The 26,186-nt window shown below is 50.6% G+C and overlaps 1 protein-coding gene across 1 annotated transcript; it reads right to left on the reverse strand.

The window, feature by feature from the left end:
- Positions 1-1,455: 1,455 nt before the first annotated feature.
- Positions 1,456-24,992, reverse strand: Tmem114 (transmembrane protein 114). The gene is made up of 4 exons (XM_003477740.4): positions 24,251-24,992; positions 23,857-23,937; positions 6,571-6,708; positions 1,456-5,317 (listed from the first exon to the last, which is right to left on the reverse strand). The coding sequence occupies exons 1-4, from the start codon at positions 24,468-24,470 to the stop codon at positions 5,085-5,087; spliced, it is 672 nt and encodes a 223-aa protein (XP_003477788.1). The 5' UTR covers positions 24,471-24,992; the 3' UTR covers positions 1,456-5,084.
- Between the last annotated feature and the right edge of the window lie 1,194 nt (positions 24,993-26,186).

The following is a 26,186-nucleotide window of genomic DNA, read 5'->3' on the forward strand; positions in this document are numbered from 1 at the left end:
GGTCTAAGAGACGAGGACTTCCCCAATGCCACACCACTGAGCTGGAGTCCAGCAACCCGGAAACCTCCTGCCTGGCTGCTCATGGCTCCCAAGGCTCAGCGAGGCTGTGAAGTTTGGGCAAAGGTGACCAACCAGTGGTTGGCACACGTGCCTTCCCCTTCCTTTCATGCATCTTGGACAGAGGGCTTCCTCCAAGCCCCTGGGCCCACTCAGCCCCGTGCACGGTGGCCTCTAGGCTGCTCCTCAATGTCTCAGAGGCATGAGGTGTCAGGATGGCCCTGGGCAGCAGGGGTTGGGCTGGGAGGGCACAGTCCAGGCTCAGCCCTGCCCTGGGTGTATGGCGCTGGGGACTCTGCTGCAGCTCTCCCAGCGCAGCTGCCTCCCAGGCCTGGGGGAACCAAGCTGCTCCGATGGCCTTCTTACTGTTGTTTTATTTGGCGTGTGCTCCTTGTCCTTAGTAAAGAAAAACATTCGATAAAACTGAGTCACGGTGACACTCAGCTGTGCCACCCATGTTGACTTTGTCTTCTGGCTGCATCTTTTCTCCTGGGCTTGATTTAATCTCTTCTGGCCCCAGGAGTGGCAGCCTCTGCAGTGTGTGAACACTAGGGTGCAGGAGGCCACACCATCCAAGGCCCGGTGCCTGTGCTCTGTGACTTGTCCACCGAGATGCATTTCTCACAAAGCCTCCCCACCGCGGGCAGTGCAGACGGTCAGCGTCTCCTGTTTCCCTGTGTGCGTCTGTCCAGGCTCTCATTCTCTCCCCAGCAGCCCACCCCTTCCTCCCCCTGCTCCGGAGGGAACCTCACTTGTAAATATTTGAAAAGGCTCAGGCTGTTGTCGGGAAGAGGCAGAGATTGAGTCTGTGCCAGTGCTCGCAGAGGCTGATATCAGTGTCCAGCTGTTGGGTGTCATGTGCTGCGAAGGTGACAAGCTTAAATTCACTGAGAGTAGAAGCCAAGGCCACGGATTGCTCCCTGTCCCGCTGTAAATTAAACCCAGGCTGTTTGCTCTCCAGAGGGGGCCGGGGTACTGGTGCTGGGGCAAGGACTGGGTCACAGCCCAGGTCTCCGGCCTGCAGCATCTGCCAGGGCCAGCCTTTTGGGGCCGTTAGGTTCCTCGCCAGTTAGGCAGGCAGCAGGCCAGCTCTACAGGCTTCGGGGCAACCTAAGCTGTGCCAAGATCCAGTGTCAGCCCCAGCTCCCCCTCCAGGACAGGCACCAAAGTCAGCATCCAAAAGAGGCCAGACTCGCACTCTGCCCCTGACCATCAGCCCCAGGGAGACGCCTCCCCTGGCCCTCGCACAGAGGCCTGGCAAACACTGAATGGGCGAGTCACAGTGAAAGCGAGCTACTATTGTCTGCAGGTCTGTTCAGCAGAGGAGTGGCCAGGAAGCCACATCCACTGCACTGTTCACGCCGCAGTCCCCTCCCCTCCATGTCCACTTCACAGAACTTCTGACCAAGACACAGCAGCAAAGTTTATTGTCCGAGTGTCACACACAGATACACGTAATCATCAGGGTGTTAGCTTCACAGGGTAGGTTTTAAGTCATTTTTGTTCACTTCTAAATCCCTCCCTGGGGCCAAGGGTCAGGGGCAGAGTGAGGGTCTGGTCTCATTTGGATGCTGACTGTGGACCCTGTCCTGGAGCGGAAGCTGGGACTGACACAGGATCCTGGCACAGTCCAGGGCCCCGAAGCCTGCAGAGATAGCTGGCCAGCTGCCGGCCTGGCTGGCCAGGAACTCAAAAGGGCCCCAAAGTGCTGGCTCTGACAGATGCTGCAGGCCAGAGACCTGGGCTGTGACCCAGACCCTGCCCCTCAGTGCTTCAAAGACCATCTGGCACATCAGGCCCAAATAACTTTCTGTGGATGCGAGTGAACGTGTGACTGAAGGAGTGACGGTGCAGCAGTGGATGAATGAATGAATGGACAGATGCACGGATGGAAGCGCCCAGAGTGAATGAGTACATGAGCGAGCGGATGAATGGATGGATGGGTGGTGTGAGTGAGTGGGTGGGCGGATGGATGAGTGGCTGGACAGGTGGATGGGTGAGTAGGTGAACAGGGAGTGGGTGAGTGGGTGAGTGGACGGGAAGATAAATGGACGAGGGTGGCCATGCGCCTCCATGGCCCAGATGTCGCAGCCTCCAGAGCCTCCCGCAGCCCTGAGTGAGTAGGATGCTGAGCCAATGAGCAAAGTAACCAATGGCTGAGTCTATAGTGAACAAGTGAGCAAATGCCCATGCCAGGCCGAGCAGCCTCTCTGAGAGGAGAGCTGGACTGGCTCTGCGGCACACAGGTCCAGCCAGGGGAGGGCTGCAGACACAGACGCAGGCTGAGTCTCTCCAGCAACTGGACAGGTGCCCTCGGCCCTTTCTCTCTCCATTTATTCTTTATGAGTAGAAAGCTCTCCTCTGAGCACCAAGCACACCGCAAACAGCACCACGCCTCCCCTTGGCCGGGCCCTCCCATCTCTCACCGGACTTCCTGCGGGCACACCCACCCCTGCCCTTCAGTCCTCACACAGCAGGCTCAAGGCTTTCTTTCCACGGGCTCCTCTGAGCGCCACGTGTTAGGACTTCAGGGTGGGTCCAAAGGTCTCAGATCATACGGATGAGAAGGAACCACTGCCTTCAAGTCCGCACCTCAGACCCAGCTGGCCCTGACCCTGGTTCTCAGCACCAATCTCCTGGAAATGGAACCAAACGGGACCTCGGGCCACTAAGCACCTGTGCGTCACCTCCCCTCTTCTCCTCCTCCACTTCCCCTTGCCTCTCTCATTTCCTTCAAACATGTACAGGGGCCTCTGCATTAGCATCCCTTCCCTGGTCTGCGTTTCCCTGCCCGCAGTGCCTCTGTCTGGGCTTGGGCGCCAGGACTCCTCCTCTGAGAGGTCCTTTCTGGCTGCCCTTCTCCAGCGGCATCCCTGCCAGCCACTTGTCTCCCCCCACCCTGACTTGCTTTCTTCCTCACCCTATCCACTGCCTTTCACTGGTTCGTGTGCTATCACCTGTTTCTGTGGGAGCAGTGCAGGGCTGGGGTCTCTCCGCCATCCCCACCGCTGTGTCCAGGTCTGACGCGCAGCGTTCTCCAGTAACACCTCACTGGGTGAGTGGCTGAGGGCCTTCTCTGTGATTCTAACCAGACCATGGTGCTGAGGGGCCTCCATCCTCCAACTTCTGCCAACCTGGTGCCAGTTGTAACGCTCTCCTCCAGTTCTAACAACTGGACCTGCCTCTTATATAGCCAGGGGTCTTGGTGACGGCCCTGTAGACCAGGGCTGGGCGCCCAGAGGTTGAACCCAATGTCCTATGGGCTGATTGACAAGCAAGTCGGCCCTCTGACGAAGTTCCGCCATATGACCGGCAGGTGGCAGCAAAGACCGTCTTTTCTCAGCATGGCCTTCTCGTTCTGCAGAAGCCTGCACGGGTGTTTCTAGCCAGACTCAGCACTATGACACCTGCTTCATGCGTGGGTTTCCAGATTAAGCAAAAAAGCTGCCGCGACGTCTGGACCCTAGGATCAGATGGTGGTGGCCGAGTGGTGCAGGTGGTGATGGCAGAGGAGATAGAACGGTCTTGGAATTAGCCAGTTATAAATTTTGCGCCAAATTGCTCCTCTCCTTGGGCCCTCAAGCCAGTGCCTCTGCCTAAGCTGGTGCCTATGTCTCAGTGTCTTCCTCTGTGCCCTGTTCAGATTATTTCCACATGCCTCTCTCCCCCATCCTGTGACAACCCAGAGACCAAGGATTGGGTCCATAGTCACTGATCCTGGTTGCTTCCAAGTAGATAGTGCCCATCAAATGTTTGTTGAGTGACTGTCTAACTTACTCATAGTGAGGGTACACGTTAAGGGCTGAGCAGGTGTCAACTGTAATGGTGACGTCATGGTGAGGAGAGCAACTGATGACACAGCAGTGAGGATGACAATGTCATGGAAGGATGGTGGGCCAAGTGTTGGTGTCACAGGGTAATGTTGTGGAGGCAGCTGCATCACAGCAATGTGGGGTGTCATGGCGATGATGATATCACCATGACTGTGATGAAAACGACAGTGTCATGACATCAGTGCTCCCAGACTTGCTGGCCCAGGGGAGCCACCCAGGGAGCCCCTAACCTAAGGTCCCCAGCCTCTTACACACCCAGATTGTGTCGGGAGCTGGTCTCCCCGCCACTCCCACCTGGGAACCCAGCGCTGCCCACACTGGGAAAGTGACCATGCAAAATCACCAGGCCAGGAGCCACTACTTGACCTGTAGACAGAGCACGTGCTTGGGTTGGCAGCCCAGGTGGTGTGGTGGTGGATTTGAGGTTTTCTCCTCTCACTGTGGCCCTGACTGCCCTCACCTCCTGTGGGCAGCACCCCTGGGAAAGAACCGGTCAAAGGCCATGCTGGGGCCCCACTCATCTGACAGTTAGGAAGATCTCCCAACAACCTGGAGGGACCCTCACTGCCCCCCTAAACGTTCGCAGGGTCTCCTGTCTTAGGAATCACTGCACCAGGCAGAGTCCTCACCCTGCAGTGCCTCTGCCAGGAGGCCCAGCACAGGAGGGAGTTCCAGTGCCCAGAGTCCCGCTGCACCGAAACACCCGCACTGCGGCCTCATGAGGCAGGAGCCAGGCTCAGGCCTCCTCAGAGGAGCTCGGAGCGGAGCAAGCACAGGCCTGGGAGCCCAGAGCACAGCTAAGTGGCTGCTCGCCGCCGCACAAGTCCCTAACTCGCTGACCATCCCGAGCACTTCCTAACGAAGAACAGCTCTGCTCCAAAGGGCAGGGGAGGATGTGATGCGGGGAGGCGGCCCGGACCTGCAGTCACAAGACCTCGTACACTGCCGAGGGCAGCCGCGATTTAGGTCGGGCGGTGTGGGTGCAGCTCTCTCGCGCCCTCTCTGGCCTGCACAGACGCAGTACACGCACTCAGCACACGCACTCAGCAAGCCCGGCTTGCAGATGGCAGGAGACGGCGGCCCAAGCCCGGTCCACTGGCGTTCCGAGCTGTCCCTCGGCCTCCACCGGCGGCTTTGCCCACAGGGAAGAGTCCCGCCTGGTCCCAGTCACGCAGCCCACAGCCGGCAGCCGGCTCAGATGGCCTGGTCCCGCCCACGTCGCAGGCTGAGCACGCGCGCCCCCGCCAGGAAGGCCGCCCCGGTGAGCAGCTCGGAAGCAAAGCTGATCCAGCCCAGGGCCAGCGACCAGCCGAAGCGGATGTCCACCTGGTCCAGGAGCGCCCTCTCCTCCAGCAGACACAGTGCCTCGTGGAAGGCGGCTGCCGAGTAGGCGATGTAGACGCTGATGCCAGCCAGGGTCACCATGGCTGTGGGGAGAGCAGATCGCAGGAAGAAAGAAACAAATAGAACGGGAAAGATGATCAGAACCCAGGAGAAGGCCTGTGGGGGGGAAGGAGGGGCAGGGGCTGGGGAGGAAAGGGAGAGAGGACAGAGGAGGGAAACCATCAAGTCCGAGGTGTGATGAAAAATACGACGGATGCTTACTCTGTTACAGTAAACCACAAATTGCCATGGATCCCCTCAGAGGCCCCGCCTCGCCTGTGAACTGCACCGACCCATTGTTGGGGCTGCCTACATCCCCACCCTGGTTTTTATTTTGCTGTCCAGGCTGGCCTCAAACTTTCAGGCCTCCTGTTTCAGTTTCCCTAGTAGCTGAGATTATAGGCTTGAGCCACCATGCCCAGCGGCCTGCCTGCCTGCCTGCCTGTCTGTCTGTTTTAATAATAAGGAATCATTTCCGACACCCTAGGAACTCAGGAAGCCTACAGCAGCCATTCTTCTAAAACCACTGGTTCCTCAAACAGTTAACCCAGCCAGTATCGGTCATGCCTGGCTTTTGTTTTGCTTTGCTTCTCCGTGCTGTCCTTTTGAAGGGTAAAACTGTACATAGTTACAGTGCTGCCACGGGGCTCGGCTGGATGTGCTCCTTGTGGGCTGGCTCTGTCAAGCTGGTGAACATATCGCCTCCCACACTTGGCTTGTTTTTGTTGTTCATCTTGCCCTCTGTTGTGGACAGAATGCTTGAAGTCCACCCTCTCGGCAGTTTTCCAGTCCACGGTACTTCGGTGTTAGCCACAGTTCCTGTGCAACAGGGCTCTTGAATTTATTCCTGCATCTAGCTACAATTTCATTTCTTTGACTAGCATCTCCGGTCCTCTCTCTGCCTCTGGGAACCCAGTTTTATTCTCTGGAGCGGGGAGATGGCTTGTTAGACTCCACGTCTGAGTGGCTATGGCTGTGTACACTTGATGATCTGTGCCTGCGATGTTGGGGAGTGAGGCTGTCACCCAGGGGCCTCTTGTCTGCGGTGCATGGCCCTCAGCTGGAGCCACCCTAAGGCTGAGGTCAGAGGTCAGCTCTGCTGGGAAACCCAGGGAGCCCTTGGCAGCCGCCCATCCCGCTTCCTCCCTGGAAACTGCTCACCCCTCTTGACTGATACAATGGTGGGGAAACTGAGTCCCAACAGGAGATGGGGATCCCTTTCTCTGCTGAGGCTTTATAGGCAGCATCCACCGCCCAGTCTCTTCAGCAGCCTGGCCCTGGCAGGGTCAAAACTTACCTCCAAAGAGGAAAAGCGTCCCTGTGAGCAGGAGGAGGAGGTAGGCACGGAGGAGGAAGCTCAGGAACCCGGTCATTCCTCCAAAAACCATCAGGATCAAGCTGAGTGGAAGCAGGATCACAAACGTCCCATGCATGGCTTGGAAGAGATACAGAGAGCACCAGCATTCAATCAACAAACATTTCCTGAACACTCTTTATGGAGCAGCCTTGGAACGCTAGAGGGAAATATCCACACTATTGCCACCACTGCTCCTCACAGTAGCAGCAACAGAAAGGCCCAGGCTTATTGTGTACAAGGCCTATGCCCCCAGGCTCAAAAAACCTCGAGGTAGGTGGCCCTATTGGTGGTTAGTTTATAAATCAAAAATAAACCTTCATGGACTACCATTATGGTGGGCAGACATGTGAATGACAACATTGGGAGTAGATGACACACACCAGGGACTGAGGAATGAAGCTTAGGGGACACAGGCCAGCGGCATCCCTGGGGGTGTCGTCTGAACAGGAACCCGGGGGGACGGTGGAGGCAGTGGCCATGCAGACCTGGGACGATAGGTGCAGGAGCTGAGAGCAGCACAGGGAACCGCAGTGTGACACAGCCACTGGGTGGAGGGCCACTATGTGGAGGGGAGACCCCATGGGCTCTCACGCTGTCACCCTGGGGAGACTGCAGCCTTCCCACTGACTGACTTAGGAGCCACTGACACAGGAGTCAAGGGGTTATTTTGAGACAGGGTCTTGCTAAATCACTAAGAGGCCCACGCTGGGCTCAAACCTGTGATCCCCCTGCCTCAAACTCGCAGGAAACTAAGGCTACAGGTGTGTGCCACTATGCTCCCTATTAAGTCTTCAAAGGATTTCTCTTGTTGCTAGGTTGGGAGTAGATTGGGGTGTAGTGGGCTGATGATTCATGTCCACTTGGAACTCGTGAAATGGCTGTGCTGGAGAGGACCTTTGCAGATTTATTAAGGAATTTGAGGGGCCAGGGATTTAGCTCAGCAGCATAAGTGCCTGCCTGGCAAGCACTAGTACCAACAACAACAACCACAATCCCTGGTACCAACCAACAACAACAACAAAAAAAAAAAAAGGCAGGAGGAAGATGGCAGATCAGTAAGTAACAAGGTACTTGTTTGAGAGAAATAGCTCAGACATTAGAATTTACCACCTTGGAGAAGACCCGATGAAAGGAGAGGGATTCTCATGACCCAGGAAGAAACTAAAGAAAAAGAAAAAGAAAAGAAAAGAAAAACAGAAGGCTGGTGCCAGACACGCTCTCACTGGAGCCGCAGTCGTGCTGAAGTCGGGATTGGGTGAACCCAACAGAGAACAGAGCTGGCGTGGAGACTTGCACTAACCCACGTTGAGTGCTTGGAATTTGGTCCTCCCGCGGGAGGGGGCTGACTGGACAACATATTGGAAATGGGCAGGATGGGCCTGAACAAGGGAATGGCAGTGACTTCAGTTGGCTGCTCCCTGCCCAGAGCAGATTGGTGGGATCTGCTTGGGCTGGGTCACGACACTGGCTGGGACCCAGTAGCCAAGGAAAAAACTGTCCCCAAAGTTGTCTCAAACTGGTTCCCTCCACGCAGCACACATTAATGTGGTGAAGACCCCCACTGGTGGACTGGCTTGGAGGGGAGGGCCCAGCCTACACCATCCCTGCGTGCACCTCAATGACCAAGAGCAAACTGGAGAGGCCAGAAATCCTAGCCAGCGTGCTTCAGAAGAACCATAACCAAAAAGAAAGCACTGGGACCTCCACCATACACCTGTATGGAAAACCAGAAATATGACAGGAGAAAGAAATAAGAAAAAGCCTCCAGCCTGCAACCCAGAAAATATGGATCCAGGAGAGGTAAACACAGAAGAGATCAGGGGCAGCAAACATAAAATATCATACACAGCATCAGCTGACATAAAGAAATATCTTCATGACATTATAGATGAGCTCAAAACTAAAATAGCAATACAAGTAAAGCAAGATATAAGAAGATTAATAAAAGAAATGCTAAGCACTTCCCAAGAAGACAGATGGAACAATGGAAGAACACAAAAAAGGGAGAGAAACTTTCAATGAAGAATATTATAAAAAACTAGAATACATGAAACAGGTTCAAAGAGATTACTAGGAAATTAAAAACTCCATTTAAAGCTGGCAACATTGCCTGAAAGAAACTAGAGATAGATTAACAAAACTTGAAGATAGGTTTGCAATGTGTGAACCCAAAAGGAAAGATCTCTTAAAAATAACAAGGAAACAGACAATAACAATACAAAGGCTAGAAGACAACAAGAGGATCTATAACTTAAGAATAAAAGATTGAGTGAAGAAGCAGGGATAAACACAAAGGAAATATAAAGGCTATTCACAGAAACAATTAAGGAAAACTTCCCAAGCATAGGAAAACAAAATGATATTCAGATGTATGAGGCATACAGAAATCCAGCCACCTACAACTAAAACAGAGCTACACCCAGACATGTAATAATCAGGATCCAAGAAATTCATCACAAGAACAGAATATTAAAAGCCATCAGAGAAAAAAACAGATCACCTATAAAGGAAAACCCATCAAAATCACGACAGACTTCTCAACACAGACCATCAAATCAAGAAGAGCTTGGAACAAAGTATTCCAAGCTTTGAAAGAAAATAACCTCTAGCCCAAATTGATGTGCCCTGTAAAACTATCTCTCAAAATTAATGGAGAAAGAAGATGCTTCTTTGCATCATGACAAAGAGGAACTGGGGGGATTTGCAACCGCCAATTCAACCCTACAAAAAATACTGAAGGACATTCTAGAGAGGGCGAAAAAAACCACAAGAATTTCAGGAACAGTGCCAGAGAAGCATCAATGAATGGAGCAGACAGTGGAATGAAGGAGAAAAGTAGACAACCAATGGCAGAAAAATAGCATAGCAGAGATGAGGCAGAGAAGGTTGGCTATAATCTCTAACATAGATGGCCTTGACATACTAACAAAAAGAAACACAGAGTAGATCAGGAGATAGGGTCCATCAACATGCTCTGTATAGGAAGTATAATTAATCTGAAAGCGGGTTAAGTCAAATATGAGAAAACAATGCTCTATGTGACGGGGAATCAGAGAGAAAAAGGGCCAGCCCCTGCAGATAGGTTAGAAAGACATAACACTTTTGTGCAGTGGAGAACTACTCAGCTAAAGAAAAGCTTGAGGCTTTTGTAGGTAAAGGAATACAACTTAAGATCAAGCCCAAGGGTAAAAGGTTCAGAACCATTTAAGTAATAGCAGGTTGCACCCCTAACCCAAAGACTAAAGGAGTTAGTGGGACCCAAAATGTACAGTGTGCCCTGTGAAAGTGAAAGAGGAGGAATTGTCTAAAAAAGGAAGGCAGAGGACATTGTTAATAGAGTACCAGGATTTAAAATCCACATATCCACATAGCTATTATAGCTCTATTTACTTTGGTTATATTCTGTTCCAGTCTGTGTACTTCTACTAGACTTGAGGGCAAAATTTTGCTATTCCAAAAATAGCAGGATATACTATGGTAATCATCCTTAATTTCCTATTATCTTAATCTGAAGCCCTCTATTACTTACACTGTGTTATTATGAGTGATCTTATTTGAATCTGGTTTGTTAGGTCAGTGTTTTGTATTGACGGATTTTATTCGAATCTGTTATGATTGATAGTACAAGTCTGAGAGTAGAGGCAAATACTCTGAAGATGACAAGATTCACTAGGATACCCACTCTGATTTGACTATTACCTGCTTTTAAAGTTTTATAATGTCTCCAATGTTTTGTTTTTATTAATTTTGTTATGTACTGCTATGTTCAATTATACTATGCCTGATGCTATAGACAATTCTATTGAAGATAACAAGAGACATCATAGTAACCATTGTAGATCACCTTGTATTGTGATTTTATATGACTTTTTCATTTTGTGTTTTTCTAGGAATTTGTTTGTTTTGTTTTGTTTTTCCCTCTAATACAGAAGGAAAGATATACATGTAGAGACCCCTGCATGCACAGAACATCTAAACAGTTTATGAGAACTGATTATATAATGCACGATGAAATGAACAACTACTTTGAGAAAAAGAGACACTAAGGTACCCAGTGCTGATTCCGTAGTGTTATGATGTGAAATCCAGCAATACTACTAGTCTTTGTTCAGAGTGATTTTAGTCTGTTTTGTTTTGTTTGATTTGAACGTACATGAAGGTATGAACAGCTATTTTTAAGAGAATAAGAGACACTATGACAGCCATTGTTGACTTCCTTATTGTCTGGTCTTAAAGACCTGAAATGCCTTCATCATCCTGTTCAGATCAGTTTTATACTATGTTGTTTTGTATGAATTCACTGTATGTAAAGATATGGACAACTATTTAGAAGAAAACAAGAGACAATATAATAGACAGTGAAAATCTCCAGTTGTCTTGTTTTGAAATCTGTGTCTCTTATATTGCTTTCCTATGTTCTGTTTTGCTCTGTTTTGTTATGTTTAATTTTACCCTCTTTAAAGTAAATTTTTTTTAAAAAGGAATTTGAGAGCATTGCACGGTAGAGGCTCCCGCACCCCGTGAGCATTATCCTCAGAAAAGAAGAAAAGATAGGAGGAGGCAACGTGACAATGGAGCCTCAGGAGAGGCATCTGAAGGCAGGGAACCCCCAAGGACTGCTGCCACCACCAGCGATCAAGAGAGATGTGCTGAGCAGATCTCCCTGGGCTCCAGGACCAACCCCTAAGGGCCCCTGGGTTTTGGGCTTCTGGCCTCAAGAACTGCATGAGAATGCAGTGCTCTTAACCATTACCTTGGTGATTTGCTGTGACAGCCCAGGAAGACTCAGCAAGGGCCAAGCTGGAAGCAGGGAATATTTGGGGGACTTTTGCAACAACTCAGTGTAGGTGACAGTAGCTGCACCAGGATGGATCAGTTTTATAGTGCTAAGGAAAAGTTATATTGAAAGTAAAATGGGGTTGAGAAAAGAGAGAACCAGGATGGGACTGAATTCAGCGCTGAGCCCCTGGGTGAGGGGGGAAGAAAAGGGAGGAGGAGGTTGGGGTGGGAGGGCATGGGGACCGGGGAGTTATAGGTGCCCATCAGACTCCAAGCAGAGGCATCAGAGGGACCACTGTAGAGGCGCGCGGTGTAAGCTTGCATGTTGACGCAGTGGATGGGGAGCACATCCCCCCCCCCCACCCAGCCACGGGGTCAGGCCCTGCCTGACACTCTCCATGGCAACCACCCCCAAGGGAGGAGTTAGAGTTGCAAGGACATTTGAAGTTCAGTTGCCTGGGCAAATGGCAAGTGACAGCCTAGGACAGCGACGGGTGGGACTGGGCTGGTGATCAGCTGAGTGGATGAGAGAGGCCAGGCAAAGAACAGATCATAAAGATTTGTGCCCCCTTCCCCCAAATCATAAGTGTCCCCAGAGACTGAGGCACAAGCCAACTTCATATCAGGGCAAGTTAATCTTACCCCAAGGTCCAGAGGCAACAACAGACCCAAAACCTCAATGATCTTAACAGTAACATTAATAAAATATATACTATACTCAACTTATGATGGTTGAACCAATGATTTTTATTTTATGAATGTGCAAAAATAAACAGTACTCATTCATTACTGTCAGCTTTGAACTTTGATCTTGTCCTGCATTGATGCTACTCAGTCCGACAGTGAGGCATAGCTTCCACCTGTGACCATATATGAAGAGGTATTTAGTGGCTGGAAACAACCTCACTCTGCAGTGTGCGGTGTACCTGAGCAAAAGTGTTCAGTGGTTTAGGTATGTTGAATGCATTTTCGATGTATGATATTTTCAACTTCCAATAGCTTTATCTGGACATAATCCCATTATTAGTTGTGAAATATCTATCTATATACCTATATGTAATTATAAAATTGTAATAGTCTTGGGAGTAAAAATAGTGACAGAGATTTCCTGGATACCAGGCCCTGCCTTAAGCATTTCCTGTGCTGTAATTCATTTTACCCTCAAAACAATCTTCTGAGGTAACTACTCATGCCCCAACTTTGTAGATATGGAAACCGAGGGCACGAAAATTTAAGACACCCCAAGTCCCGGAGCCAGAAGACAAGAGCACCAGAGTTTGACCCCAGACTGTTGAGTAGGAGACTCCTGGGTGGAGAAGTTGAAACTTTATAAGGTGCCCACGGCTACATCACCCCAAAGTCAATCGGCTTCTCCACTGCAGTGTCCCACGTTGTAGCTGCAGCAGGAGCTGCTAACTTGTTCCCACAGCATTAGAGACCGGGGGTGAAGAAATCTCAAGGGTCACCACCATGGAAAGATGCTCCAGGTTCATCCTCAGCGCCTGGCACAGAACTCCTAATGCCTGCGCCTTCCTGGTGAGAGAACCAGAGCACCTTTTGTTCTGGCTAGAACTGTCTGTGGTGCATCCCTGGGCAGCTTCAGGATGGGGACGGATGAAATAGTTACAGGCACAGAACTTTCCCCGGACCTTTGCAAAGCAGAGAGGGCCCGGAGCACGCAAAGCCGAACATTTACCCCACCATGTTTACACGATGTAACCCCCCTTAAACCCAAACCCACTGGATCTCAGAGATCCCCCGCTGGTGAACTCGTCCCGGGCCAGCAGAGGGCGAAGGGGAGCCACACGCCCTCTCCTGCCCGCAATGCCCTCCCGTTTGGGGGCTCCTGGCTCATACCCTTTACAACACACCAGGAGAGCTAGGAGTTGGACTGAGAATTCTAGCAACTCTAGAACGCGAAGAGGGGGTGGCCCCGGGCTGGGCCTTTCTTTACCTGGATATACTGATCCCCACTAGGCGGCGCCCGATGCAAGCTCTCTGGTTTTTGCTTTCTTTAAAGATGAGGTATTGCCCAATTGCCCAGGCTTGAATTTGAGATCTCCCGCCCCAGGATCCGGACTAGCAGGGATTAGATTTGTCCTGCCTTAATTACAACTGTGCGAGCTTCTGGGATGGAGCAGTGGGGGTCTACCGACCAAGGACTTCAGCACTGAGAGACCCGAGAAGGCTGCAGTCATCCTCGGGTTTGATGACCAAAGGATTTGTGGGATAAACCGAAGCAAATTGCAAGAGATGCCCCGCACTCGGTTGCTGAGCCAAGAGGACTGTGAGCAGAGTCCTAAATGGAAAGTACTGTTTATCTGTCCTCAACTCTAAAAGGATCAAAGGCAATTTCCAAATAGTCAAAGATAAATACACCTCTGGAATGGGAAAGCAGAAAAGAATGAGCTGCAGAAAATTCCAGGCAATAGCAAAGATGGATAGGAAAGGAGGAAGAGAGAAAGAGGAAGGCTGAGGTCTCAGGTCTACACAACCACCCCCAATCTGACTCTGAGCTTCCTGGCAGCCAGAGCAGAAAGGAAAACAGTTGCAAAGCTCTTTTGCACCATGTTTGCCTAAGATGTATTGGTTTTTTACCATGAGCTGGGCACACAGCCGTTTACATCCTCTGACAGCAGGATGGGTATGAATATGAATACTCTCCCCTCAGCCTGCAGGGCTGGCCAAGTGTCATGTCATTTGCTAAGTGTTCACTCACACCACCCACCTCCATCTAGGCGGTCAGGTGCCTCCCTGTGTTCCCTCAGATTCCCATGGCCACTGCTCCTGACATTCATCATGAGTCTTCTCTTTACTCGTCGGATCCTGAGCTCATACACACTCGTTTCCCAGAGTTTTCAGCAGACTGGGACATGGTGTGTGTTCACATGCTGTGTGCTGATCAGCTGAATGAATGGATGAATAAGATTAGGGTTTTTTGATGAATAAGTTTTGATCCATGATTATAAGGCAAAAAACATGGGATTTTGCAAGGAGTAAGAAAAATCGAAGCTTGAAAGATGACTTTATGGTAATTAAAATATAGACTTTAGGGCCAGATGATGTCAACCATTGACTGAGCTCTGACTTGGGACTTTGGGAAAGTCACTCAGTTCCCCAGACTCAAATTTGTATATCTGTGAAATGGGGGCAGTAGTATGGGGCTCCACGCAGCACACGTGTGAAATTGCAGGCCACCTGGGGCCATTCGGCAAGATGTTCAGAACTGTGTCCCTTTGCACTGTGGTTTGATGGGATTTTGAGTGGAACCCAAGGATTTAAGTGCTGAACTGTAATTCCCATCTGGGATATTAAGAGGCTGGAAATTTAATCTGACTGTGGTGCTTAAAGCTGGCACCATTGGGGTGGTAAGGGTTAGATAAGGTCATCGGGGGATTTTATAAGAAGAGGGAGAAGGCAGTCGTGGTGGTGCACACCTGTGATCCCAGCACTCTGGGAGGCTGAGGCAGGAGGATCCCAACCAAGGCACAGGCTGGGCAACTTAGCAACCTAGCAAGAGCCTGTTTCAACGTGTAAACAAATTTTAAAAGACCGGGGATGCAGCTCAGCATGAAGGCCCTGGGTTCAGTCATCAATACAAGAATAGAAAGGAGGGGGAGAGGGAGAGGAGGAGGACAGGAAGGGGTGGGAGGGACCAGAAAACACAGACACACACATGCATGCACACGCGCTCTGTCTCTCTCCATGTGACTCCTGGGCCATCTCAGGACTCTGCCATCACTGGAGCCCCCTTGACCTTAGAGATCTAGACTCATGAGCCAAATAAGCCTCTTTCCATTACAATGCACCCAGGCTAACAGTGTTATTGGCAGTAAAAATGGACTAATTCATCCACCAGTGATAAAAACAGTGAAGACAATAAACTTTCCACCTCTGACCTCATGGTGACCACATCAGCTTGTCTCCCTTGTCTCCCTCACCCCAAAGACCTCCAACTTGGCAATTCAAGGCAGTAAGACTGAACCCCTGCCAGGGCAGCTAAAGAATGAACCGTGATCATGGGCCAGGCCTGTGGTCTGTGCTCCGCCTCCTTCCTCTCTCATCAAAGAGAAACCTCAGGAAGATGAACAAGAGTTGGTGTGGGAGCCTGGCCCTCCCATGGCATCCAACCCACATGGTGCCTGAGACAGGAGTTTACTCCTTCTGTAGAAATTAGTGAGGTTCCCTGGTGGCTCCTGGTGAGCCCCCAACCACAGAGTAGCCAACTTGAAATTCATGGTCAACTAAATGTCAGGGTAAGAACAGGCTCCATGAGAGAGTTGTAAAACTTCCTGCTGAAATTTGGCTTAGCTGCATGTATGCATGCATGTGTGTGTGTGTGTGTGTGTCTGTGTGTGTGAGTGTGCACGCGTGTGTGTGTGTCTGTGTGTGTTTTTGCCTTATTGTTATTTTTCTCTTTTTCAGAACTGTGACATTAGAGCATGAGCACTGATCCCAATTCTGTTCTACCCAGAAACACACGCATCTCCAGCATGTCTGCGGATTCAGGTAAGACGCTCCTCTTTGGGGTACGGATGTGATGCAGTAGTAAATTTCAGGAGGCTGAGTATTTGGAGGTGGCGGGTTTGTCACCATGGGGTTGGAATGAGGGTGAATGGCACTGACATCCGAGCTGTGTGACTTTGGACAAACTAGATCACTATGGGCTCCACCAACTAAACAAGGAGACTCCTGCCCAGAGATCCCTGAGGACTTAATAAATCCGGTGAACATAAGGAACTCGCTGCCATGTGCCCAGCTCCACGCTGAGTGCTGGTGCAGAAGGGATAAGTCACAGATAGCTGCTCCTTCATGGACATATGAACAGAGCACCCACAGGCCGTGACATCCAAACCACAGCCCCACTGAGAGACAAACAGCTGTCAGTATTCATTACACCACCTTCCATGACCGTCAGTACATTCCAGGACCAGTCAAGGCAGACTGACAGCTGTCACTCACATGTCTACCAGATGTTTCTGCAGCTGTTTATCCCAACCCTGCCGCTCACACTTCCTAGGGGTCTAGTTCAGCCCCAGCACCTGTCAGCTGAGCAGCCCAGGGCCAGCTGGTATGTTCTTTTGCAGCCTCAGTTTTCTCATCTGTTAATGGAAATGCCAAGCACGGCCACTCCCTGGGGTTGTGTGCTGAGGATCAGACACACTGAAACAGCCAACCTGCTGGCACAGTGCTTCCCCCATGCCCACCCTGCATGGTGTTAAGGTCATTATATTATTGCTTTCATCTCCGTCCTGAACTACCAAGAGGAAAAACATGCATGCAAGTGTATAAAGCTTTCAGCAACCTGGAATTCTGTTACAACCAAATGCATACCTGAGACCTGATTCCCACTCAGCCTCCAGTGAGCCCTGGATGGCAACAAAGGAAGAAAGAGTCTCCAGGGTCTGGGAAGTGGCCTGGCACCCACAGCCACACTGGCTTCTCCTGGATTCCATCGAGGTCCTCAGAGAGGCAACACGGGAGACAGACTACTTCCAGGGTTGTTCGTCACCCCCAAAACAAGCTCAGTCACCCCCAAAACACTAGACACCTCCTCTCCCTGTTAGCATGAGCGCTGCTCCTGTATCAGTCATATCTCCAGCCTCGCTGTGTCTGCCTCCCTCAGACAAGATGCACTGAGACACTGAATCATAGAGAGACTTGTTCCCACTCCTTGCACTACCCAATCCTGATCAAGCCCCTGCTTCCCTGGAGCCCCGACTTACCACGTCCTCTCCCAAGTGCAGCAGTCCTTTCTGACAAGTTACCGAGATGCTTGCAACCCCCACAGTGTGTGTTCTCCTGCACTGCAAGGAACGGTGAACCTCACTTGCTCAGCAATGGGGCTGACCCCATGGCCTAAGGCCGGAATGCATGACAGTGGCCAAAGGGAGTGATGCTGGGGGTGGGGGGTCACCGAAGGCCAGCAAGGTTCAGGAATTGTCTTCTTCACTGTTGTTTTATTTTGTTTTGTTTTGTTTTGTTTTGTTTTGTCTTTTTGAGACAGGGTCTCACTATGCAGTTCAGGCTGGTCTTGAACTCACTTTGTAGCCCAGGCTGGTCTGAAACTCACAAGGATCCTCCAGCCTCAGCCTCTCAAGTGCTGGGATTACAGGCATGTGCTGCTAGTGATAGGTTTTTATACATCCTGGAAAACTCAAGGATTTTCACTTACAGTCTAGAGCATATGCTCTGTGCACAAAGATGGCTAAATTAGTACATGAGGGAAGAGAAGCAGACTGGCTGGATGGATGGGAGGAAAGGAAAGGAATAGAGGGCAGGAGAGGAGGGAAAGAAATAACACCCACTGGGCAGTGAATGTGTACAGCAATTGAAACTGATATGACAGAAGGACAATGTTGAATCAAATGTGAATCCTGCTTCCTTAGAATTTATAATGTAGACCAGAAGCTCAGCTGAGGATGAAGTATGTTGAGGATCAGCAGTGCTTGAGGTTGCGGGGCTGGACCAAGTCGAAAGGCCCACAGCCTTTCACTGAGTGCAGTGAGTGAGTCACAGGGGAAAGAGCTGGGTGTTCAGAGTGCAGTGTGATTTAGCAGTGTGAGTCCAGGCTAGCTGCCTCTCTGAGCTACAGTTTTCTCCTCTGGAACACAGGATGAACCACATTCACCTTGGCAGGAGGATTTCCAGTGCCCTGGGCTCAGGCTCCACCCTCACATGAGCCCCAGCCTTCTCCCTTGGCTCACAGAATCACATCCTTCCTCCCCACCAGACCCCAGCAGGGTCCCTGGCAAAGCTCCACTCTGATGGGCCCAGCACATTAGGACAGATCCAGCACCAGACTCCAAAGCAAGGTTTCCAGTCCTGGATTCTAGTCTCAGTCTGCCCTTTCCTGTTGCAAGGAAAGTGCCCCAGAGTCAAGATCAGCCAAGAACACTTACTCTCTGTGTGACCTTGGACAAGTCCCCTCACCTCTCTGAGTCCCATCTGTATCTGTACAAAAGAGGACATGAAGACCTCCCTACAGAGTCACCATTCAGACAGGCCAGATTTTCAAAAGCACTTGACATACCTGCAACATATTAATTCATTCGGGAACAAATGCCTGAGGGTTCCTGATAGGACCAAGCTCACCCTAGAGCATGGGACCACCACTGTGAGCAAGGCCCTCACCCTTCTGCAGCTCACAGCCCAGTGAAGGAGATGGGCCAGCCAGTAAGCTAGGGACATGTGTGATTGTCAGGCTGTGATGTGCCACAAAAGGAGCCCACCAGGAATGCAGGCGAGCAAGTGGCTGAGGGTGTAGCTTAGTCTCCAGATGAGGAGACTGAAGTAGTTTCTTGTGGCTGCCACAAGAAACTACTTTTGGGTGGCTCACAAGCAACAAGAATGTATCCTCTCAAGACTCTGGAAGGCAGAAGTTGAAAATCATGAAGCCAGCAGGTCTGTGCTCCTGCTAAAGCCTCTGGGGAGAATCTTACTCCTGGATTCTGTTAGCAACTTAAGGGCCCCTCAGCTTGCACAATTTCATCCAGTCTCCCTCCACCTTGCCTTCTCCCCTTTGCCCTTCCTCTCCTTCCAAGGACACTCACTGGTCATAGGTCTTAGGCCCCATCCAAAAAGCCCAAGATTTCTCAACTTGAGAGTTTCAACTTAGGTACATCTGCAAAAGACACTTTGCCAAACAAGGTCACATACACGGACTCGAGCTGAGGACAGGGGCACAATGTCCTGAAGATGACACAATGCAGCACACTGTATGTTTTGGAGAGTGTGCAACTATCATGTGTGGTGTGAGCAGTAGCTCAATAGAGGACAGTCGTGATTATCACACAGAGAAATCACAATAGAGAAATGCTAACAGGTAGTCTTTTCATCAGAATAAGCATGCATGCCCAAGGAGGGAGAGCTCTTCGATTCAAAAATGCTTTGCTGCTGGTGAAGGGAAAGGCAAATCCACAAAGAAGAGCAAAGATGTTCCCACCAAGGACAACTATGTCTCTTCCTTTATCACACTATTGTGTGGTGGGAGGACCAGGCTCCTCTATGGTGCTCAGTGAAGTGACATTTGAGTTCATGAACTGAGCAGAGATCACTGTCTCCAAGAAATGTTAGAAGCTCTGACAAAAGAAAAAAGTCCCCTGAACCATTTACCAATGGATAGAAGTATCACCATCTATTTTCCAACCTTGTCAAGTAACTTTAAGACTCCAGAAGTTCTCAGAGAGTGGTCCTATGATCCCAAGGAAGGATGCAACTTTTTAAATTCTTTTTCCTTGTGTCCACCCTTGAAGGCAGGGGCTCTAACATAGTTACTTCACAGTCTCCAAGATACATTGCAGTGACATGAAAAGAGCAGAGGTCAGGCAGCAAGGCCCGCATTCAATCCTGGCTCAGCTTCCTGCAGAGCAAACAGTATCATCTCTTCAAAGCCTCAGTTTCCTCTCTTCTTAGCTGGACTGTCACAGAGTCCTGCAAAAAGTCCAGCCCTTGTTAGGTGCACTGAGAGTGCAAATAAGTGTTTCCTCCTCATCTTCGAGTGGCCCAGTCACCACCGGGGAGGAATATTGAAAGGGGAAACTGAGGCAGTCTTGTCAGTTTCCCAGGATGGAATAGCTAAGAAATGTCAGCTGAACGTGATGATACTGAAGGTTTGCAGACAAGGTGCCCAGTCAGCCTGGAGAGTCACGAGAGGCATTCTCAGGGGAAGAGCCCCAGCTGAGACTCAGGGGTGAAGTGAGACAGTGCGAGCCAAGGGGAGAGGAGACAGACTATGCCAACACCCACAAGCAGGAGACAGAGGAAGGAGCATGGACCTCAGTTCTTGTAGCCAGAGGGCTGGCAGAAGTCACAGAGTCCTGCAAGCCACACAGAAGGAGAACTCAACCACCCAGGCAGCACTTTGGGGTGAAAAGGTTAAAACACAACCCATCTGGCTACCACCAGCCTCTGCTCCTTCCTCTCCTCCCTAGAGGAACCTCCTCGGATGGCTGGAGACACATCTCCCAGGTTTTTCCCCACAAATGTATGTATCGTCTATAATATATTCATATATCTCTCCAGCTGTACAGGGCACACCTGACCACACTTCAGCGTATCCAAAAATGGTGTCGTGTTGAGGCATCCACAGCATCTCACTGGCATTTGGAAGCATTTCTTTTGCATTAATAGCACATAAAATAAACCTGCATCTTCAGTGTTTGTTTTATCCCCATAAGAAAGGCAAAATATTGATACTAATAATTTGGATCCTACCAGTCACCCAGAGACTCATGTTGCAGGCATGGTCCACAGTTTGGCACTCTTTGAAAGTGGTGGTGACATTACCAGATGGCATTCAGTGGGAGGTCTCATGTCATTGGGGGTTCTCCAAGGAGACTGGGGGACCTTGGTTAGTCTACATCCTGCTCCCAATCAATACACAATTTTGCCCCATGACACATTCCCCCCATGATATCCCACCATAGACCCAAAGCAGTCATGGACTTGAATCTTCAATCTCCTCTCAATCTCCTCTCTTTCTCTCTCTCTCTCTCTCTCTCTCTCTCTCTCTCTCTCTCTCTCTCTCTCTGTCTCTCTCTCTCTGTCTCTCTCTCTGTCTCTCTCTCTCTGTCTCTCTCTCTCTCCTTCTCTCTCTGTCTCTCTCCCTTTTTTCTCCACCCCTATCCTCCCCCACCCCCGAAGAGCCTCACGCTAGCTACATCCCCCACCATTACAGACACATACCACTATGCCTACAACTTTCTCTCTTTATAAGTTAATTATCTCCAGTATTTATTACAGTAGTGGGAAGCTGACTAACACAACTTGGGAGCTATAACAAACGCCATCAAATTTCCCATTACACTGTAATTTATTTGCTTCATTCCACAGTACAGCTAGGTGTTCCATTCACATTAGGTATATTGTTCTTACAGGCTACCCTTAAAATAAATAGACACATACATCTATTTCCCTGTCCATGGGCACTCAGCCTGTATCTTGATTTTCTTTTTACTATTTCAAAAATGACATGCTAGACCTTTTCTAAGAAGCACCACATGGACGATGCCAGAAATAGATTTACTTTGAACATAAATGTTTTATTTCAAAATGTGGCCTTGACTTTCAGTGGCAACCTAATCCTTGGCCATCATGTCTTGTATCCCTCCCTCTCCCTGGCCTCCTTGCCCACAGCACTGATGTGCATAAATCACGCGGGGACCTCCGCCTGGGCCCAGGCAGCCTCCTGGGTCCCCAGCCCCTTCTCTCCTTCTGTCAGCTCCACTCTCAATTTGCACCAGGCATCGTGGGAGGGCTGGTTTTAATTTTCCATGCCGCTGCCACAGCGTAGCACCCAGAAAGATAGAAAACCAATCTTGTGAAGTTTCCATCACAAGAGCCGCTGTCTCTCTCAGTCTATGGCCCAGGATCCAGCTTCTGCCGCTGGCATGCTGTGCTGGGCCATGCATTTTACCCTCTGGGTCTGATGGCTTTGTCTGATCATCCTCATGGCCCTTGGCAGAGGAAGAGGCTAGAAAAGGGGAGGGAGCCCAGTAATACTTTCTGCCTCGCCTTCAGGAGCGCCAGCCTTTCTTCTGCCTCTGAAGCACACCTGGCTCTGTTTGTCTTTCAGCTTTGTGCCTGCTGTTCCTTTGGGTGATGCAGGTCTCTGGGTCCCTGTCTGAGGGAGAAGGGCAGCAAGACACCAACCACCCAGAACACTCGAGGAGCTCCTCCTCAAGGCTGTCCTGGCCTCTCATCTTAACACATTAGACTAATATACTATGAAGCATCATTCCAACAAGTGGAAGCAGACTTCTAGGGTTCAAATCCCAAATCTGCCAGGTACTGTATAAACCTAAAAGCTTTGCCTCACCTCTCTGCACCTCTGTTTCAATACCTATAAGGTAAGGAAAAGAGAGTCTGAGAAAAAAGTTCTCTCTGGAGGTGATTTGCAATAAGCATGTGACCCAATGGGACAGCTGGGCTTGAGGACAGAGTACATGATACCTTCTCCCCTTCTCAACTACCCACACAGTCCAGGTGTCCAGGGGGAGTACACAGTGGGGTGCTGCCCTGACTCAGATGAGCTCACAGGAACCAGTTAAGAGTCTAGGAATCTTGTGAACCATGTGTCATCATGTGAACAGCTCGAAATTAGCCACAGTAAAACTATACCACAGACTTGAAAAATGCAATGGATTTTTCTTCCTCCTGGAGATTCAGTTGTTAAATATTTCCTAGCACAGAACTGGACTGTAGCTATCCTTCCGTCCATCCATACATTGATCCATTCATCGAAGTACATATATTACATAATATCTAATATTTGCTATATCATACAGCCTGCATTCACTTGCATCCTTTTTCAGAAAACTTTCATTCATGACCTATCTTACACTAGGTTTTAGCAGGTTAAGACAGACATGATTCCTGCCTTCACAGGGTTCACAGTCTAATGAGAGAGCCAGATTTTAACATTCTCCCTTTAAAAAAGTGACATGTCCTACACTATAAGTTAGAGTTAACCAAGTCAAGCTGGTGGGGTGGGAGCCAGGAGCCCCAGGAAGAAGGAACAGCACGTGCAAAGTCCTGTGGTAGGAGGAAGCTTTGCATGCTCCAGGAACAGCTCCAAGGTCAGCATAGCTGGAGAAGAAAATGCAGAGGAAAAAAGAGCCAGAAAGGTTCTCCCTGTGGACCATGTGAGGGACTCATCTTTATCCTACAGTCTTTAAGTCTCAGTAACCTACCCAAGGAGCTACATGGCTAAAGGTATATGGGGCTCAGTCCTATTTCCTCACCACACCCTCTCTGAGATCCATCTCTGGGCCTCAGTTTCCTCATTGGGAAAGTGAATATAAAATGGAGCTAATACCTTCAGAAGGTGGATGTAAGAGTCCAATGAAGAGATGAGAAGCCCTTAGCTCCTTATCTGGAACAGGACATTTATTTTCCTCCTCCACGAGTGTTCATTCAGCCTGTTTTCTTTCTGACGTGCAGTCCTGAATTTTTACCCAGTGCCACGCATTGTGCTGGGCACTTGGCAACCAGTGACCAATAAGTCAGATGCAGTGGCTCCTGGAGGAAGGCACCCTGCCTCCCTTGAACCAGCCCCCCAAAATTTCCTGCATTTCTATTCCTGCTAAGCCAGCCTGGGGTCCATGAAATAAGACCTCCCCTCTGTTACCCACAGCTCCCCAAACTGATTTCTGAGCTCCCGGATTCCCGGGCTTCTGCATGCTGCTGTGTGCTTCCTCTGTGCTCTCCGCAGTTAATCTGTGAGCTTCTGGAGGCCATGGTCTTAATCTCCAATAAACCAAGCGCCTGGCACATAGAAAACCATCAGGCAGGGTTGGTTTGAATGAATCCTAAACCACAATTAGAGATGGAGCAAGAGGCCTTATTTATCCCCAATCCTTTCTCATTCCTTGCTGTCAGAGGACACCCCAGTGCCCCATTTGGGGAAGGTCGGTTCCTCCCTCCACTCACCCTCCCTGGACTCACTGAGAAGTTGTCGACTTGAGTCGCTGACTGTCACGTTCTCTTGCCAGAAGGGGTTCATCAGCGGGGTGCAAGGACTCCTCACTGGAAAGGATGAATGGAAACTAGTGAGCTGGGGGTTGGGATTCCGAACCCCATCCTGTGGTTCCTCACTATCTCCCTCTTCTAGGGTGAGGGGAGCTCTAGCGCAGGTGGAAACGCAGCTGGGCATCTCCAGAAGAGCTTTGGCAGACTCAGCCCTCACTCCCCACCCCTACCACGCCTCCCTAAACATTGCACTGCGACTTGGGGCTTTGGGGAGGAGTGTATACCAAGCAACAGGTCCGAGGAGAGTTGGGCCCAGCGCAGGGGGCGTTTGCAGCCACTGCCCCCGCCCCGGTCCCCAGTGTACCCTTACCCCGGCATGTCCGCCAGAGGCCAGAGTGGGAGCTCAAAGGTTCAAGCTGGCTGCTGTTGGTTGCCCCCGGCCGGTCCTGCGCCGCCGGCCCGCGGTTTTCCAGCCGCTCGGTGTCGATGATATACCAGAAGTCCGTGCCGATGGCGGCGGCCAAGAGCACAAAGCTGAGCGCCCCAGTCAGCGCCGCCGCGCCGGCCAGCGTGCCAAGGTGCACCCTCATCGCCGCGCCCGGACCAAGCCTCAGGTGCTTGGCCCCCAGCACCTGCCCGAGCCCCACTGGCCAGTACCTCTCCCTGTCCCACCCGGCCTCGCCAGGGAGCTCCGACTGGAACCCTGGCCTCTGGACCTCCGGCCCTGGCTGCGCGCTCACACCCTCGTCTGAGCTCTGGATCGCACGTGCTCCTCTCCCGAACCCGGCGCCCGGGACGCTCCTGCCTGCTCCCTCTCACCTGCGCACAGCGGGATCCCGCCTCCGCCTTCAGATCCTCCCCACCCGCAGCCTAACCCTCCTCCTCCCGCGGGCTGCTAGCCCGCTCGCATCTTCTGGCCCAAACTCTGCGCTGCCTTTCCACCACCCGCCCGCGCCAACCCCTACTCCTCACTTTCCTGCTGCACTCTCGCGGTCTCGCCTTCTCCTCCCCAGCTCCCCTTGCACCCCGCACACCGCCGCCTCGCTCCGGTGCCTGTCCTAGCCCGCTCTCCCACAGCTCTTGCCCGGGCACCGTGTCCTAGCAGCGCAGGAGAACAGAGCTCCGAGTGCGGGGGCAGCCTGGACCGAGGGCGGCGCCCAGCTGGCGCCAGGGGCCGAGGCGCGCGCGAGAGAGGCGGTCTTCCCGCCACCTCTGGGAGTAAAAGGGAAGGGCGAGGGACGCGGTACAGCCAGGCTTTGCAGATGCTGCTGTGGCACCCTCCCTCCACTTCCAATCACCTTGCTTCCAAAATCCACTTTCCAGTAATTCTGAGCTGGCTACTAAAGGGAAAAGGCGATTTGTTTTTTATAAAAGTTCCTTAAAGTAATCCTAGAGTAGGCTTAGAGTAGGTTCTCTGAGCCTACACCATCCACGGCCGAAGTCTTTCTTCGCCATGATAGCCAATGCCACCACTGCCAACACCACCATCACCACTGCACCACCGTCACCACCTCTGCACCAGTGTTACCATCATCTCTTCTTTATCTTCACCAGTCCCCTTCTCCATTCTACCATCTTCTGAGCCAGAGCAAAACCTTCTGCTCTTCTAAGAGCTACTCTTGAGCCTTCTACATGCCTGACACTCAGGTTAACGTTAAGAATACAGACAAGAACACAGTGTCTGTGTCTGTATGTGGTGTAGCCTTCTTCAAAACAAGGCAATCAAAGAAAATACTCATACGTCAGTGATACACAGTGGTAAATGAAAGAGAATTCCAGATGCTGAAGATGGCCAGGCTTGGGACGTTGCTAAGGTGCCCCCGAAGTTCCCCTTGTGCATGGGAGATCAAAATCCTGGCACCCTTCTGACACACTCTTGGGGAATCACGATAGGAAGACCCAAAGTTGATACTTTCTGATCAAGTGGAGGAGATAATCATTAAGCAAAGTGCTTAGACCCACTGAAATGCTGCCAGGAAAGTAGCAGAGAAGTTCTTAGCTGGTTTCTCTGAGGAAGTAGCATTGTTGCAGAGACAGGAGGAATATACAAGCATTTAGTGTTTCATTGAGCATTTCATGTCACAGTTCTAAAAATAAAACCCTGAAACACACTGATGCTATCTGCTCCAGAAGTCCTCTTTCATGAAGGTCTTTGGTTGTACTGTTGTGGCTGCCTCATTTTCCTGAGTGGATTAGACTTATTTCAACACTGGGGAAGAGCCAGAAATCACACAGGGTCAGATCCAGTGACTAAGGTGGGTATAAAGGCTGCCTTTCCATTGGATGGTACCTGACTGCAGCCTTCA

This window comes from Cavia porcellus, unplaced genomic scaffold (assembly GCF_034190915.1).
Source record: "Cavia porcellus strain 051 isolate PalLab524CR breed Dunkin Hartley unplaced genomic scaffold, mCavPor4.1 scaffold_16, whole genome shotgun sequence".
Lineage (NCBI taxonomy): Eukaryota > Metazoa > Chordata > Mammalia > Rodentia > Caviidae > Cavia > Cavia porcellus.

Excerpts from the sequence above, each read along its gene's own strand:
- Tmem114 (XM_003477740.4), bottom strand. The coding sequence starts at position 24,470 with ATGAGGGTGCACCTTGGCACGCTGGCCGGCGCGGCGGCGCTGACTGGG. Across the intron at positions 6,709-23,856 it reads CTCAAGTCGACAACTTCTCA|CCATGCATGGGACGTTTGTG; the intron begins GTGAGTCCAGGG and ends ATCTCTTCCAAG. Across the intron at positions 5,318-6,570 it reads GACGCTTTTCCTCTTTGGAG|CCATGGTGACCCTGGCTGGC; the intron begins GTAAGTTTTGAC and ends CTCTCCCCACAG.